The 17,980-nt window shown below is 50.2% G+C and overlaps 1 protein-coding gene across 4 annotated transcripts in view; it reads left to right on the top strand.

The window, feature by feature from the left end:
• Positions 1–17,980, top strand: part of PHC2 (polyhomeotic homolog 2) — a 106,606-nt gene that overhangs the window by 48,410 nt on the left and 40,216 nt on the right. For 3 of the 4 annotated variants that reach the window (XM_054463765.2, XM_054463757.2, XM_054463775.1), the window contains exons 2-7: positions 7,217–7,444; positions 10,371–10,529; positions 11,664–11,741; positions 12,171–12,335; positions 14,132–14,218; positions 15,313–15,625. In XM_054463765.2, coding sequence (XP_054319740.1) covers positions 7,271–7,444; positions 10,371–10,529; positions 11,664–11,741; positions 12,171–12,335; positions 14,132–14,218; positions 15,313–15,625 — 976 coding nt within the window. In that variant the 5' untranslated portion in view covers positions 7,217–7,270. Of the gene's footprint in view, positions 1–7,216; positions 7,445–10,370; positions 10,530–11,663; positions 11,742–12,170; positions 12,336–14,065; positions 14,219–15,312; positions 15,626–17,980 lie in introns of all 4 variants that reach the window. The other variant, XM_054463749.2, reaches the window with a different exon arrangement.

Raw genomic sequence — 17,980 nt, forward strand, 5'->3', positions numbered from 1 at the left:
AGGCCTAGTGTTTCGTAGACTTGGCGGCTCCTGGGAGGGCAGAACCATCAGCGTTTCTCCAGCTGCTGGTCTCAGGCCCTGTGGGCAGCAGAGACCTGTAATAAGATCACTATCCAAGCCAGTTATAGTCAGCACATCATTCAACATGGCCCGTTGCAGTTAGGAACGGAGAAGTGACTGAAATAGGAATCACAGCCCTTCAGAGCCGGGGCTCATACAAAACCACACAGTGAATGGGAACCCAGAGAAAAACAGACTTCTAGTTCTTGATGTTAGCCATTAATGAGATTTGGCTGTGATTTATAATGAGAGTCCACAGGGATGGGTGGCCTTGGGGAAGAAATAAAGAACTAGTTAGAAGGAAGAGAAGGAAAGAGTAAGAGTAGGAATTAAAAGGAAATTGAAAAGGGGTGGGTAGAATACTGAAAGTCTAGATAATGTGAAAGTTTAAGGATTCAGATTTTCTAGTGTGGGTCACCAGAGGGAAGGATGTAAGGAGAGTCCACAGATGCCTCAGTAGCCCTCACCGGGACTGCAAAATGCCTCCGCTACTCCCTAGCAGCCAGAACTTTGAGCGGAAGGAAGGTGGGAAGGGGGAGATATGAAAGCTCTGGTTCAAAAAGGGGAACTGTAGAAAAAAAGTTTTAAAGCTGTTATATGGGTCCACACTTCCTAATTATGTTTTCTTCCAACTCAAGTTCCCTTCTACTAGGAGTCCAATAATAAAGTGACATATGGCAGAACCCTAGCTTCTGGTTTCTCTGCAGGGCAAACTTCACCTCTCTCGTTGATAAGTCACCACCACCATGCGGGCAGGAGGTTTCCTAAGGTGCCTTCCATGGTACTGGATGAGAATCAGGGGAGCCATATCACCCTAAGTCACTTACCTCCCCCACACTGGGTCTCCGTTCTTGCATAGAAAAAACAAGGGAGATGATGGTAATGTTTGATTTCTCATACTGGTTGATGGGTACACAAGCATATTATCCTTTACATATATATATATTACATAGAGAGAATATTTTGTAAGTATAAATGGACATTAATTAACAATTAGGGAATTAAATTCAGAGATCTCAGTTCGTTTTCAACTGAAAATCTAGTATGCTTTGACATGGACTTCACCCAGTGTGGCTGAAATAATGGCTCAAGGTGAAGTTGCAGAGAGGATCATGGGAAGCACTGTGGCTTTGGAGTCAGACTTGGTTTTGAATCCCAGTTCTTTGATGACCTTACATAAATTGCTTAGATATATTTCTCATTGACAAAATTGGGATAATCATACCTATACCATAAGGGAGGTCATAGCATCTATGATAGTGCTTGACAAGTAGTAAGTGCTCAATAAATAATCACTATTATTAGTATAGACACCATTGATGGAAGGTACTGAAGTGAAATCACAGGTGGCTGATGTTTTAAACTAGTTGGTGAGAAATTTGTGGATGAGGTAGAGATTAAGCTTTCAGATGAGGAGTAGGATGGAGTATGGTGCATTTCAAGCAATTTTATTCAACAAACATCTATGGAATGAAGCACAAGGTATTAAGGGAAAATATGACATGATCCCACCCCCAAGCAAATCACTTTCTTGTAAGGCTATGTTGTGCTAGGAGAGAGGCAGGCACAGAGTGCTCTGGGAGCAGCCATCCAGCTGGATGGCTTAAAGGAAGACGCTGGAACCTAATTTGAAGGAAGCAAGAGGAGAAGAGTTGGGGGGGTTGCATTCAGTGCATATTTCACAGGAGAGACTCAAGTTGTTTTGAAGATCTAAGGACTTGGTTACATGAAAAATTGAAGAAGGCATTTCAGGGGAGGGAACAGTGTGAGTGAAACCACAGCAGTAAAAGCCACAGAGGCAGAAGTAGCAAGGCAGCCAAATTCCAAATGACCTGGGCACCTTGGTCATAATGCTGAGACCAGAGAAAGTGAAAGTGTGGAAAATGAGGCCAGGAAGGCAAAATGGGTCAGATCATGGAGGGTTTCACATCCCACATGGAGCAGCTTGGGGGGTGGGGGCACTGGGTGGGCCCAAGAACAGAGGTAATTCAACACATGATGTGGGGACAAATGGATATTCACATGCCCAAACATGGAATAACATATGACCCAGAGATTTCACTGCTACGTTATACCCAACAGAATAGAAGCAAGGACTCAAACAGTCCTTGGCATATAACCCTTATATACCATGTTCATTCCATTGCCACATTATTCACAATAGCCAAAAGGTGGACACCACCCAAGTGTTCATCTACAGATGAACAAACACAGTGTGGTGTGTATGTAGGTATACAATGGAATACTATTCAGCTATCAAAGGGAAAGAAATTCTCATACATGCTACAACATGAATGAACTTTGAAAACATTATGCTAAGTGAAACAAGCCAGACACAAAAGGACAAATATTGTATGCTTCCACTTAAGTGAGCTATCTAGAACAGGCAAATTTATGAATGAAAGTAGATTCGAGGTTAGGAGATAGGCAGGGGACAAGGGGGACTGAGGAGTTATTGCTTAATGGTTACAGAGTTTCTGTTTTGGGTATTGAGAAAGTTCTGGGAATAGAAGGTGGTGATGATTGCACAACAGCATGAGTGTAGTTAATGGTACTGAATTGCACACTTAAAATCTAGTCATATTCTGACCTTTCCTCCTCTATCCTTTACATGAGTGATTGAGAGAGAGAGAGCAGTCAAGAGAGTGAGAGAGCACACTTGAAAGACAGCCACAGCTATCAAAAGTGTGAGCTAGAACAGAGGGTGCAAGCTGGGGACAGAGAGCAACATGAGCATGCGCTATCCAGGAAGTAAGAGAGAGTGTGTGTGTGAATTGAAGAGACAGACCTGCTGATCAAGCCTGGGATGGCAGATGCTCAGGGAGGGAGAGACCACAAGCGACAGGAGAGAGAGCTGGAGCATGTGCAGCAAGGATGCGAGCACTTGGGAGAGCCACGGGGAGCCCGAGGCAGAAGGAGACTGGTCAAGGGCGAGCAGCCCAGGAGGCAGCAAGAAGGTCAAGAGTGGGGGAGAGAGCTCATTAGAGGGAAATGGAGCTACCAGTCTGGATCAATCACAGCGGGGCAAGAGGGCAAGAGTGGGAGCAAGAGTGAGGGGGAGGGAGAGCCAAGGCAGAGTGAGGGAGGGTGAGCACACTGAGGATGGGCCCACCCAGGAGCAGCTCTGAGAAATCAGTGGTGAAAGGGAGCATGGGCACAGGTGTGAGAGAGGGCAGGGACCAGGGGCACGGAAAGAGTAGGAAAACCAGGGACTGGGGAATCGAAAACTACTGACACAGAAAAGACACGGGTGGTTGGGGCTGGTAGCGGGGGGAGGGGTGGGACGGTGGTTGGGGGCAGTGGGTGGGGGGGATGGTGGGGGGACAGTGGGCAGGGGAGGGATGGTGCGGAGACCGGGGGGACGGGGCGGGAGAGCGGTGGGCGGGGAGACAAAGCCTAGAACTGGAGAGAGAAGAAAAGAAAGGCATGCTTGCCCACAGGAGGAGGAGACAGGCGACAAGAGTGTGGGAAGTGCACTGTGCCCACGTGCCCAGGTTGCTGCAGTAAGTCTCTCTCCCCTGCATGGGGAGCAGTGGCTGTCCTGGCCTGTAGTTTTTCTATAAAGGAATGCCATGCTCCCTCAAGACTTTTGTCTTATTTCTTAACAAGATTTGAGTGTACACTCTCCACAGTGTCTGCCCTAGCTGCTACAAAAGGAAAAAAGAAATAGAAATGATAACCCCCAAACCAGTACTGGGGAGCAGTACTGGGGAGATAGCAACAGGACATTAATGATGACTTTGGCTTTTTGCACTAATCATGCTCTCATTAATGTGAAAAATTATATTTTCTTCCCCTCTTAAATGGGTATACTCTACAAGCAGAGGACTGAATGTCTGTGATGGGATGACAAATAAATATTATTTTTCCATGTAGGAAGGAATGGGTAGAAGGAACAGCCTCTACACAGCCTCTGTTCTAGCTCATACTTTTGATAGCTGTGGCTGTCTTTCAAGTGTGCTCTCTTACTCTCTTGATTGCTCTCTCAATCACATAAAGGATAGAGGAGGGAAGGTCAGAATATGACTAGATTTTAAGTGTGCAATTCGGTATGATTAACTACACTCAGAAATAGAACTGAGACTTGATCATCCAGGATGTAGACTATTCTACCCTCTTAATTTGCTGCCCTATTTTCCCATTTTATTTTTTATATTTATAAGTACTTCAGTTGAGATTTTCCAGTGTGGAATGAAAAGCAAGAAATGAAACCCAATTCTGGCCAACATTTGGGAAAAGGGAGGTGAGACTTTGAACTAAGAGAAGATTTTGGGATTCTATGAGGTAGTCTGTGTTTGAATGGAACTATCATTTACTGATTTGTTGCTTGATGATCCTTATAATTTCAATTGCACCTCATCTTTGCAATTAGTTTTTCAGTTTCTGTGAGATCAGGAATTATACCTCCTACCACTTTCTATGCAGCCTAATTTTCCCTCCCTAGAACATAAGATAAAGTGGATTTTGACAGCGCCAAGACATAGGAAGTACTTGTTGACTTTGCTGCTTCATTGATTCCTGCATCATCATTATCATCATAAGCATCCTTAGCAAGTCAGTAGCCATAATAAGGCCCAGCACTGAGTGCAGCTCAGGACAAAGGAAATTAATTCATGGACAAGCACCTTGCTCTATGGCAGAAAAAGCAGACATATGAACATAAGGAAAAATCACTGCTTAAAGAGTAAGATCAAGAGTGCAGCTTGCAGGCTGCTACACTGCCTTGGAAATCATAAGCAACTTGCTGCCTGCCACCTGGGAGTGGCTTGGGTTTCCAGACTCCCAACATTCCTGTCTTTTAGCCTTTACCCACACTTTTTTCAGCCCACAGTGAAATTCCCCCAGTCTGAAGAAGGCAGCCTGAGAAATGATAATCCTGAAACTGAGCAGTACTGGGGAGATGGCAGCAGGATAGTAATGATTACTTTGGCTCTTTGCACTAATCATGCTCTCATTAGTATGAAAAATTATATTTTCTTCACCTATTAAATGGGTATACTCTACAAGCAGATGATTGAATGTGTGTGATGGGGTGACAAACAAATATTATTTTTTCATGTAGGAAGGAATGGGTAGAAGGAATAGCCTCTACACAGAAATGAGGATTTTTAAGAAAAGCATGGAAAAAGAAAAAAAGAGGAACTTAAACTCAGATCTGGGTGTGCCTCTCCCACCACCCTTTCCTTCTTTCCCAACCCCTCTCCACTGCCAAGCACACAGCCTCAAGGGAAGGTGCAATTTCCAGTTCTGTATTCAGACCACAGGATGGGCCCTGAAGGAATTTCTGGCCCTCCTTACTGACTGGGATAGGAAGTTCCAGAAGGTTCTGCCATTTCCATCTTAGGAGAGACCCTATCTATTGGATCCGGGCAGTGTGAACCAGGCCACAAGAGCCAGTGCTTACAGAGCACGCAGGATATGCTTGGCACTCTGCTGAGCACCTTACATCATCACTTTTCTTTATGTTCACCACAGCCCATATTCTGTCACATCTAACTGATTAAGAAACAGGTCAGACAGGTGTGACATGCCAGGATTTCCTAGCTAGAAAGTGGCAGAGCCAGGACAAAGCTAAGTCTTTCTGATTCCACAACCTGAGATTTTAACCAGATTGGTCAATATGGTACCCTGCTGAGCGTTAGATCCAGAGGGCACTCAGTAAGTACATACCTAATAAAGATGGAGACCTCAAACACACTTGAGCTCTTCTGGCTTTGAAAACTAAACTAAATACACACCTCAGTTTATTTGATTGCCTTCTAGTTTGCCTCTTCCTCTTATTCTATTCTTTATAGGTTTTTGTTTTTTTTTTTTTTTTTTTTTTTGAGACAGTCTCGCTTTGTCACCAGGCTGGAGTGCAGTGGTGTCATCTTGGCTCACTGCAACCTCTGCCTCCCGGGTTCAAGTGATTCTTCTGCCTCAGCCTCCCAGGTAGCTGGGACTACAGGCGCACACCACCATGCCCAACTAATTTTTGTATTTGTAGTAGAGATGAGGTTTCACCATGTTGGCCAGGATGGTCTCCATCTCTTGACCTTGTGATCCGCCCACCTCAGCCTCCCAAAGTGCTGGGATTACAGGCATGAGCCACCGCACCCGGCCTTCTCTGTAGATTGTTAGTCCTACTTCTTTCACTAGATGGCTGTATAAATATGGACAAATGGTAAATTCTCTGATGTTCAGTGTCCCCACCCCAACGATGAAAAGGCTGATAGGGTGAGAGGTGATCCATGAGATCACTGCTAGGGAGAACGTTATAGGAAGTCTGCCTCCTTTCCTAGTTTTGCCGCCTCTGGCAGAATGAACAGGTCATAGGCTTTAGAATCAGCCAGACCTGATCTCAAATCTCACCTAGTAAACCAAGTCTGCCCTGTCCTTCTGAGGGCAAGTGTGTCTTAAGACCTCAGTTCCCAAGTGGTCGGGCATGGCGGCTCATGCCTATAATCCCAGCACTTTGGAAGGTCAAGGCAGGTGGATCACTCAAGGTCAGGAGTTCGAGACCAGCCTGGCCAACATGGTGAAACCCTGTCTCTACTAAAAATACAAAAATTAGCTGGGTGTGGTGGCAGTCGCCTGTAATCCCAGCTACTCAGGAGGCTAAGGCACAAGAATCACTTGAACCCGGGAGATGGAGATTGCAGTGAGCCAAGATTGTGCCACTGCACTCCAGCCTGAGGATAAAGCGAAACTCCAGCCTCAAAAAACAGAGACCTCAGTTCCCAAGTGGCCCCACCACAGACTGGAAAGCTGATGTATATACTGCATAGTCGTCACCTGGTATCCACAGAGGACTGGTTCCAGGAACCCCCTTGGATGCCACCATTCATGGAAGCTCAAGTCCCTAATATAAAGTAGCATAATATTTGCATATAACTGACCCACATCCTCCTATATACTTTAAACCATCTCTAGATTACTTATAATACCTCATACAATGTAAATGCTCTGCAAATAGTTGTTACACTGTATTGGTTAGGGAATAATGACACGAAAAAAGTGTACATGTTCAGTACAGACACCATGTTTTTTGAATATTTTTGATCCCGTGGTTGGTTGAATCCATGGATGTGGAACCCACGGATACAAAAGGCTGACTTTGTGAGCATTCTCTAGTAAGCGTCTGTCAAACCATTCACTTCTGCCTCTTCCCTCCTAGCATCTGCCTGCCCTTCTGCCATCCGAGCGCCCTGACTGTGCTACACTGCAGGCCATGGAGAATGAGCTGCCAGTCCCACATACATCTAGCAGTGCCTGTGCCACCAGCAGTACCAGCGGGGCCAGTAGCAGCAGTGGCTGCAACAACAGCAGCAGTGGTGGAAGTGGCCGCCCCACCGGGCCCCAGATTTCTGTGTACAGTGGTATTCCAGACCGGCAGACCGTGCAGGTAAGAGTCTAATTGATCTGGGAATTATACTCCTTAATCATCTCCAGGGCTAGCAAGGAGGAGGTGTTGGCATGGTCTGGTGGGATAATCTAGATGTGGACTCTAGAATGGGCATATGGGAGTGAGTTTGTAGATACACATTTGTGTATAGTTGCAGGGGGTGAAGGATGCAAAATGGCCCAATCAAGGAGTTTGGAGGACACGTGTGTGAAAGTGTAAAGGGCAGACAAGTAACAATAACAAATAATACATGACCAAGAGCTTCTCAGCCACAACCCAGACCCACTCTCTAAATGACCATTGTCCAGTGAAGAACAGATCTCAGTTTTTCAAAGACCAAAAGCCAAAAAGAACCCCAAAATAATCCTTTGTCATTGCAGCTTTTTACCTTCTCCCTTAAAGCAGCAGTTGGCAAATGTCATCCAGAAGGCCTTCCAGGTGGCGGCTCACTGCTCCTAAATGCAGTCAGGGCCATGCACTACCATCTGCTGTGTGCCTGACACGGTACTAAGCATTTTGCACACTTATCCTTTTGGTTGTTATTAGGCACAATTCTGTAGTTGAGAAAATTGGGGCTCAGAGAAGGTAATAACTTGTCCAAGGTCATTCAGGTAAAGACAAAAAAATTGAACCTAACTCTCACCCCAGACCTGTGTTCTTAATCACTACAATGTTTTTTTGAGGTTCCAGGATAATACAGGCAGAAAAGAGAGAACACAGCTGAGAAGTGTTTACTCCCAGTGACTTTGCTATTACAGTTTGGATGTACTAGAAAAGTGCCCTCATCCTGCTTTGAACTTAGGCCCAGATAAGGGAACAAGAGAGAACCCACAGCAGACAGTAAGAGGGCCTGAAAACCCAAGTTAAAGAAGATGCCATCAGATACCCTGGACTCTTCCCTCTCCCACTTATTTCTACCTCGTGCTTAGTGAATCCATGTTTCCTGCCCCTACCCTTGTCCCTAGCCCCAGCGCCTGGCCCTGGCCCATCATGCATGAGGACCTTAGCTCTGATTTCTAGCCACGGCATTCAGATGTACCCACTCCTGCCACTCATCACAATCCTAGGCAAAAGGGGGTCTGGGGTCCTGCTCTGGCGAGTGGAATCACCCAAGGTTGCATGCAGAACCATCCTGGGCTCCTCCTGTCTCCCTTCATTGACATTCTCTCATGAGTAAGGGTCACAGGATCTCAACTACATGGGCTGGACTACTGGGGAGGTCACTTTCAGGAGTCTAATAGAAAGGCCTAGGCAAAGGGAATACGGACAGATAATTCTGGAAGAGCAGGAGAGAAAAAGAATAGAGTTAAAATAAAACAGGATATCGGAGAGGGGTGTTCACATCAGAGGAGTGGAATCTGGGGGCAACATATGGAAGAGTTGGGATGCAGATGTCTGGGGAGACGCCAGAGCCCACGGAGGATCTGCTATAATAACAGGCTGTTTTTACAGAACCCCAAATCTGAGCCAGAGGCTGTTTTGTCCTAGAGCTGTCAGCCCTAGAAGTCACACCAACCTAGGGAAAGCCTGACCTGACCCTGGGCCCTGTCCTGGCAAGGCTTGTTCGCCAGGACAGGGCCCAGGGTCAGGAGCTGCCTGTGGCCAGGGATTCAGCAGAGGTAAGGGTAGAAAATAGGGGGAAGCCTGGTCAAGGCCAGTGCAGGGCATCAACTGGGAAGAGATGGCAGGAGGGTGACCAGTGGGAGAAGGGAGAAGAAATGTCTCTGGGACTCACAGGAAGAAGACAGAGGATCTTAGGGCTGGGGAAAGGCACTCGCTGTTCTTTGTTCCTGGGGATGGGGAGGATCAAAGGACAGCCTTTTGTCCTTTCCAGGAGATTGGCCAATCCCATCAGGAAAGAAGGCGTAAGCAGTAAGGCCAGGGAATGGGAGACAGTAGCTAAAAAGAGGGAATGATGGAGAGAAAGAGAAAGGGAGGGAAAGAATAAAAGGGGGCTGGGCACAGTGGCTCACGCCTGTAATCCCAGCACTTTGGGAGGCTGAGGTGGGTAGATTACCTGAGGTCAGGAGTTCGAGACCAGCCTGGCCAACATGGTAAAACCCCGTCTCTACTAAAAACACACAAAAAATTAGCCAGGCGTGGTGGCAGGCACCTGTAATTCCAGCTCCTTGGGAGGCTGAGGCAGGAAAATCACTTGAACTCGGGAGGCAGAGGTTGCAGTGAGCGGAGATCACGCCATTGCACTCCAGCCTGGGCAACAAGAACGAAACTCCATCTCAAAAAAAAAAAAAGAATAAAAGGGGAGTGTGCTGTCCCTGAGGCACTGGCCTGCTCTGTAAGGCCCAGGCAACCTTCTTCTAAGGGATTGATGGGACTCTGAGAGGCTGTGGGCAGAGCCTGGGGAGCAGCCCCAAGTCTGCCTTGCAGCCCCAGCCTCAAGAAGAAGGCGTTGCCTCCACCTAAGTTTGCCTGTGGCTAGCTGTTGCTGAAGCTGGAGTAGGCCCCCTGCTGACTTGGCTCTTCCCTCCACTCCCATTCTTTTCCCTGCCTTATTGAGCTTCACTCTCATCTGAGGCTGCAGAGTGACAGAGGGAGAGGAGTGCCTGACAAGCCTGGTGGAGACCCTTCTGTCTCCCTGAGCCTCCCTATTGCCCAAGAGTTGGTTAAAGCACTGGTGTGCAGCTCTGATTCTCCTCACCGAGGCAGTTGATGCAGGAGCAGGCCGTGCTGGGGAGGAGCTGCAGAGAGAGGCAAGATAGACAAAGTTAGACATGATGAAGAAGCTCTGCGAACAGCTGTCCTCCCACTGCCCTAGAGAGTGGCCACAATTGGCTATGGTGGTGGTCACAGATCTTGGTGTCTCCTGAGCAGTTATAGAGACCTGGGGTGGGCAAGGCATAACTGCCAAAGGAGTGTTCTGTGTGGCAGCTACCAGCCTGGCTCTTCCCCCTCCCTCCCTTCTCAGGTGATCCAGCAGGCCCTGCACAGACAGCCCAGCACGGCCGCTCAGTACCTGCAGCAGATGTACGCCGCCCAGCAGCAGCACCTCATGCTGCAGACCGCGGCGCTCCAGCAGCAGCACCTCAGCAGCGCCCAGCTCCAGAGCCTGGCAGCCGTGCAGCAGGTGAGACTTGGGAAAGACCTTGAGGCTGGTGCCAGGTGTCCTGGTTGTGGAAGCGAAAGGGAGAGGAAGCAGGCATCGCACCCGCGCTTCACATCCTTCTCTTACCTGCAACCTAAAGAAGTCCTTGTGACACAGGCACTACTGTCATTATCTCCTTTTGGCAGGTGAAGGACAGAGCCCAGGGTCATGCAGCTAGTGACTGTAGCGGCGGAATGCTAGCCCAGGGATGAAGTGCCGGGGAGCCCCTCTCCTAACCACCTTACCGCAGGTCTAGAGAAAGGACTGTGGGTTCCAGGGAAGCGTTCACGAACGAAGGGCACTGCCTGTTTAGCTTGTCTGCCCATTGTTGCTCTCTCTCCTCCTTAGCTGAGAAGAACACATTCATTTATCCATTCAGAAAAAACATTTTATGTACCTTCTGCATGCAAAGTTTGTATCAAGCACTGGGTATACTGAGCACCCTGTCTTCTTGGCACTTATAATGGGAGACAGCAAGTAAACAGGAACCAGAATAGCCAAGGAAACAATATTCAAATCTCTAAATTACAATAAGCGCCATGAAAGAGAAGAACAGATTGTTCTGACCGAAGGGCAAGGTAGACGGCCTTGCATTGCATGGTCAGGAAAAGCCTGTCTGCTGGAGTAACACTGGAGCTGACACTTGAAGGATGAGAAGCCGGCCATGGGGAGAAGGGCAGTTTGGACACTCCAGCTCATGTCTGCAAATTCTGTGGGGGGCGGTGGCTGCGTGTGATGGCAGTGGCCAAGTGTGATGGTGGTGGCCGGGTGTGATGGCAGTGGCTGGGTGTGATGGTGGTGGCCGGGTGTGATGGTGGTGGAGTGGAGGGCTCCACACACCAAAGGAGGTGGCCTAATAGTTGGAGTGCTCAGTGGCAGTGCCTTGCCTTATTCAGTCCTCTCAGCAATCCCATCAGGCAGGTACTGTTACAATCCTCACCTATTCACAGAGGAGGTGGGATACTTGCTGTGGGCCACACAGAGGCAGGTTGGGGGCTGACCTCCAGAGGCTGTTCTCCTTAACACCAGCCTGCAGCACCTCCTGTGGATGATGAGAGCCCAGGAGTGACTAGGGGAGGTCTGGGACTCTAGCAAGAGGAGTTTGTTCTTTCCTAGGCAAGCCTGGTAGCCAATAGACAAGGAAGCACTTCAGGCAGCAATGTGTCTGCGCAGGCCCCGGCCCAGTCATCTTCGGTGAGTAGAATGGGGGAGCAGCAGCAGAGTCCACAGCCCCAGACCAAAATGCCCAAGTTCCCAGACCCAGTTGTGGTGAATCCGTGGCCATGGAGCATCATGGCTGGAATCTATTGCTCTTACCGGGAAGAAGAAGAAAAGGGCATGTCTCTTACTGACCTTTAGGTTAGTAACTCCCTGTCATCCTCCCAGTGTCAGGGCTCTCTGTAGATAGCTCAGTTCTCTCAACATGGGATCCCCCTGCAGCTCTGCACCAAGGTCAGAGATGGGACAGGGCTGGGGGATGCTCCAAAGCCAAGGACCACAGATGGTACTGAAGGAGGCTGAATAAACCAAGGAGCAAAAGACGGGGGAGAAAGAAATGGATGAGGGAGACACAGCTCACCAACAGAACCTCCTGTCTCCTACTGCACATGTCTCTCTCATCAGATCAACCTGGCAGCCTCCCCAGCAGCAGCCCAGCTCCTCAACCGGGCCCAGAGCGTGAACTCTGCAGCAGCCTCAGGCATCGCTCAGCAGGCTGTGCTCTTGGGCAACACATCTTCCCCAGCCCTGACTGCAAGCCAAGCACAGATGTATCTGAGGGCACAGATGGTGAGTACCCATGGCCAGAGCCATGGCTCAGGGGCACCAGGAGGACAGAGGCAGAGAAGCTGGGAGCTGGGAGCTGGAGAAGGGTGGGGAGGAAGCACTAGGGGCAGGGGCAGGAGATAAGGGATGGGATAAAGAAGGGGGCCTGGAAGGCTGAGTGGGAGCTTTGGTACAGCCTCGAGGAGTCATGAAGGGTGGGGCTCCAGGCTGAAACAGAGAAAGTTACCTGCGATGCCACCTTTCCTTCTCCTCCTAGAGTGAAACAGAAGTGTTCCCTTATCAGAAACTCCTCAAAATTAATCAGGATGGGCAGAGTGATTCATGCCCAGGTGGTCCTGGACACCCAGACATCCATGTAGTCAACAGAAATGGGGTCTTCCCCTTCCCACCATCCTTAAAAGGACTGGCCACCTCTAACTCAAAGGCCAAAGATGCTTTCCAGCTTCAGCATGCCTCCATTGCCCTCCCAGCGGCCCCCATTCTAATCAGGGTCAGGTGAGCTTGTTTGGGCAGGATATACTCAGGATAGCACCAGTTCTTTCCTTTGCACCTGTCCCTGAGGGGTGCAAAGGTCCTTAGGAGCCTACCAGGTCCCTAAGATTTAGGAGAATGCCCTGGGAAAATGGCAGCATACTCCCTGGGTGGCAGTAGCATGCAGCCCCAGCTAGGGCTCAGTCACTGTGGGTCGTGTCTCATACCTCCCATTCTGAACTCTGCTCCTTCGGGCTCTTGACACACTATCCCGAAGGTAACACAGTCCCACCCCTCCCTTTGCTCTTATGGCCAGGATGTGACCCTCGGAGCTTGTCTGGTCTTGCTCCTGCACATTTGTTCTTGGCTCCGAGTTCATCATTTGAGGCGCATCTCCATCCCCAGGGAACAGCCTCTTAGACACAAGGCATGAAATAGACTTCCATCTCCTAGGGAACTGGACAGCCACACTGTGATGCTGCTGCCCAAAGCTGACTGTGTCTGCAGGTTGCTTGTCCCTATGTCCTACTCCACTGGCGTTGTGATGCCTGCCTGTCTGCCTCCCTCCCCAGAGCAGGGCATACACCCACAGAGGAACAAGGACAGCTGCGCTATCGCAGAGTTCTAGGGAAAGCACCCTGTCAAGGCACCAGCACATCCACACTGACGCAGAGCTAGACTCCCACGGAGGTCGAGGTGTCATGCAGAGAACACCATGGATCCTGCACCCCGCAGGATGGGATTCAGACATGAGGACGGCTCCAGGCGGTCCGCTTCCTCTGCTGTTGTCTCTAGGCCCCTCTGAATCTAACTTTGACTAGAAAATGACCAAAAGGATACATCGAACTTGACACCCTGGAGGGCAGTCTCGTCTTGGCTCAGCCCTGGGTTCAGCAGTGGGTTAGACCTGGAAGGTGGTCCTAGGGCATCCATCTCGCTTCCCAGGACGCTGAGGAGGTGGTGGCTTCAGCGTATGCTGGGGATATCGATCTCCTCTAGGATGAGCCCCTCACAGAGGGTTCTGAAGGGAACTCGGCTTTGGTGTAGCCCCAGAGCGGCTCTCCCCACCCACCCCTGCACCCAGCCTGGGTCAGGACGCAACGAGCCTCTAGAGAAAGGCAGGCGCTCCCCTTGGACTCCCCCTTCCTTTCTGCTTCTACTGTCCTGCCCTTCCTCATAGCCGCTCCTGGGCTAAACAGTTGTGTCCTGTGGCTGAGTCCACATCGAGCAGGTAAAAGGCGCCTCGTTTCCTGTGATTCCAGGCCCAGCCAGGTAACCTGGTGCAGGTAGCTAGGAGCCTAGGCGGCACTGTTCCTTTGTCCCCTCAGCTCATCTTCACGCCCACGGCCACCGTCGCTACTGTGCAGCCTGAGCTCGGCACTGGCTCCCCCGCCCGGCCCCCCACCCCCGCCCAGGTGAGGACTCCATGCTTGTGGGAGGGCAGGGGGGTGGGCACCCCTGTAGAGGGGCACTGATACTGGGGAGGGGCACAAGGAGAGGCCGGGATCAGCTAGGAAAGCAGGCGGGAGACAGGACACCCCAGTGCCCCCAGGCCTGCGCGTCTACCCCGTTCCAGAAGGCCTTGGTCCCTCCTGGCTCTGTTTCGTTCCCTCAAACACAGGTCAGGAGCCAGAGGGCAGCCTGCTGAGGCCAGCATCATTGCCAGGGAGGGGTGGGCTGTGCTACCCTCCATACTTTACACCTGCCCCAGGATAGCTGGTCTGGCTGCTGCTGCTTCATAAGTGGAAAGTCCTGCTCCACTTACACACGGTAGCACTGCTAGGACTCGAGAAAAATGGCATGTAAGAGGGAGCAGAGACGTGTCCTGCTCTGCTAGGAGCGCACAGATACTACTGTGGCTGGGAAGATTCTGTGGGCAGCCGGGAAAGGAACCCCTACCACTCGCATCTCCCCATCCTCATCTACGGAATGGGGTGGGCGATGGGACAGGGGTGGTAGCCGGATTTTCAGAGTCTGGCACAGCCTCCCTGTGTCCAGCAGAGGGCGCCAGGGACCAGGCTGAGTAAGCGTGCCGGCCGTCTTGGAAGGGCCGGTGGCAACTTTATTCTGAGACAAGATATTTGCCTGGTCAGTTAACTTCCACTTTTGCCCTGGCCTTTTCCCGTGTGGGAAGCCCCATGCTCCCCCTCGCTGGGAATTATTTCTGGGTGGTGTGCATCCAATCCTGAAAGTGTCGGGGAGGAGGGAGGGCAACAGAAGGGACAGAGCCCGGCCTCCCCACCCCTGCCCGCCCAGCTGGGCAAAAGGTCCTTCTCAGAACTCAGCCTCTTCTGCTGCTGGATGCAGTCACAGCGAACCCTCTGGCCCTCTTTAGCAACTCCACATGCTTCTGGTTCCTCTTCTAGCCCCTAACACATTCTCTCTCTCTGATTTGACAACCTCCTGTTCTATTCAGCCATTCCTGGATCCATCCCTCTCTCCCTCTTAGTTGTATACTGGCATTGCTCCTGCCACATTCTCTGGACTCCCACAGACCCCTCTTTTCCAGGTACAGAACTTGACCCTCCGAACACAGCAGACGCCAGCGGCAGCAGCCTCGGGCCCTACCCCCACTCAGCCTGTCCTGCCCAGCTTGGCCCTGAAACCCACGCCAGGCGGTAGCCAGCCTCTGCCTACCCCAGCACAGAGCAGAAATACTGCTCAGGCTTCCCCCGCAGGTGCCAAGCCTGGCATAGCTGACAGTGTGATGGAGCCACTCAAGAAAGGAGATGGCAACAGCAGTGTGCCAGGAAGCATGGAGGGCCGGGCTGGGCTCAGCCGGACGGTTCCTGCTGTGGCTGCCCACCCCCTCATTGCACCAGGTAAGGTCTTCAGGAAGCAGGAATCCTTTCCCAGAAAACTCAGGGCCGTGAGTCAGGAGGAGACTTTCAGACTTTCCTTTTTCCCGTGGATTTGCAAAGATACCAGCCATGGGTCTCTCTCTCCTCCCTCCCCATCTCGAAGTGTCCATCAGTTCCTGGCTCTGTGCCATGCTTCTGGTCTAACTTTATGCAGGGCAGCCATGTTGGTTGGAATAAAGGAGTCCTTCTGCACAGTAGGCACAGCGATGAATCGGGGTACACAGCCACAGCTCTGGAGCTGTGGGCACAACCTGGAGTGGCTGGAGGCAGGCAGTTGAACTATTTTGAAATTCTCCAAGACTCAGCAAAAAGGCCAGGGGCTAGCCAGAAGCATGTAAGAACCAGACAGAGAGATGGGAATGTAGGAAGTTTATTTTTTCTCATCATTCAGCAAGCATTTGTTGATTAGTATTTGCCAATCATGTTGCCAATTCTTGGTGTGCAGAGATAAATGAGACTCAGGTCCTGCCCTCCACAGTGTAGCTGGGGAGACAGATGAGTACAGTGCATATGCCATAATAGATCTAAGCTCTGAACACTGTCAGAACAGAGGAGCTATCTGGCCTTGAGAAGAGGAGCTAGGAAAGGCTTGCTAGTGAGGGTGACACTTGAGAATAAATCTAGGAGCTTTCTTGTGAGGCAGGTCCGATGAATCCACATGCCCTGCTAGACCCCCTTCCCTGCCTACTAAAACTCTCCCCGTGCTGCCCATTGTAGGCAATCTTTAATGGGAAAATCTGCCAAGAGCCCAAGAAGCCAGGCCTATCAGTCTAGGGAACAAGACCACGCTGTTTTACCATAGAAATAAATAAAGTGGTGAAGCACATGGCTTTGCATTAAAGAGAGAGTCACGCTGATGGCATCCCTGAGACAACCACTAACCTCAGTCCTCTCTCAAACCATTTTACCATCCAATCTAATCTGTGGGTTTTTTTCTTGAGAAAATACATCAAGAATATATCTCAATACATCTTTGTCAAAATAGGATAGGATTTTTTTTTTTCCCTAAAGGAGTGTGCAGTCAAAAGAAGGGAACCAGATATAGAAGCAAATCCATTCCACTTCATAAATTCTATTTTAGGACTAAGTACCAGGCACAGTGTGGACACAGATGGTCAGCTGCCTGCCAGGCAGAATGGGTCAGAGACGCCGTCCCTCAGAGGACATGGCACATGAGCCTTGCGGCACGAGCATGTGACCCGACAGACAGAGTGGGGAAGGTTCCCAGGCAGAGAAAAGCAAAGCAGCGCACATGGCACTGAGTTAGGCGGAAATGGGGTCAAAATCCCTCATTCACCTTCTTGATGCTTCAGAAATCACCCAGGGGCAAAGGGTCAGTCGCTGCATTCCAGCGGTCACCGCTGAGCCAAGAAAGGCGCCTCCCCACAGAGGCCTCACAGCCCTGTGGCTTCAGATGTTTCTCACTGTCTGGCATGGCTTTCTCCAGAAAGTGGCCCAGCCTCTTCCTTTTTTGGAAAAAGAAAGTGAGGCTCAGAAGGGTAGACTGGGGGCTCTTTCAATGCGTTGAAAGCAGCTTAGACTAGAGCTGAGACCCCAGATGAGCACTTCTAGTTTCTCATTCAATCTGCATGCCCTGGAGGACCATCTGCGTCTCAGGCCTTCCTGAGAACCCCCTTCCAGCCCAGGCCGAAATGTAACCTCTCTCTAAATCTAAGCCAGCCCCCCAAGTTCTAACATTGTTCAAAAGAAAGACTAGTTCTTGGGTTCCTCCTAAGGCTGCTAGGCAACTCAGTTCTCAAGAAAACTGGACAGAAACGGGACCAGCACTCACAGGACGTCCGTCGTGTGCTAGATAACGTGCCCTGCATTGTACACATCGCGCTTCTTTAAACCCTGGAAAGATCCCTGTCCGGTAGGTGTCTTTATCCATTTTACAGATGAGCAAACTGAAGCTCAGAGAGGTTCTCCAGGAACTTACCACATCTGTCACGCACTCAAAGTCACCTAAGTAGTAAGTGGCAGGACTGGGGGCCATAGCTGGCTGAGTCAAACCCTGTTCTTCATCTCAAGCCAGATTGTCCCTCTCAGTTCTTACAGTAATCTGGGGCCTCCTCAGCCTTTCCTGTTTCTGACCCAAAGCTGAAAGCATCTGGGGGATCTAAGCCTATTCAGGGTTTGCAGAGTCTGGTGGAGACCCCGTGTAAAGGTAAACACCAGCAGGTGACAGGCTTGAGGCCCAAGGGCCTAAGGCTAACAGTGCCTGGCTAGAATGCAGTAGAGACCAGTGGCTCCACAGAACTTTCTATGGAGCAGCTGTGAGCTGCAGTCCCACAAAGAACCTCTCCCCAGAGACAC

This window comes from Pongo pygmaeus, chromosome 1, assembly GCF_028885625.2.
Source record: "Pongo pygmaeus isolate AG05252 chromosome 1, NHGRI_mPonPyg2-v2.0_pri, whole genome shotgun sequence".
NCBI classification, from domain to species: Eukaryota; Metazoa; Chordata; class Mammalia; order Primates; family Hominidae; genus Pongo; species Pongo pygmaeus.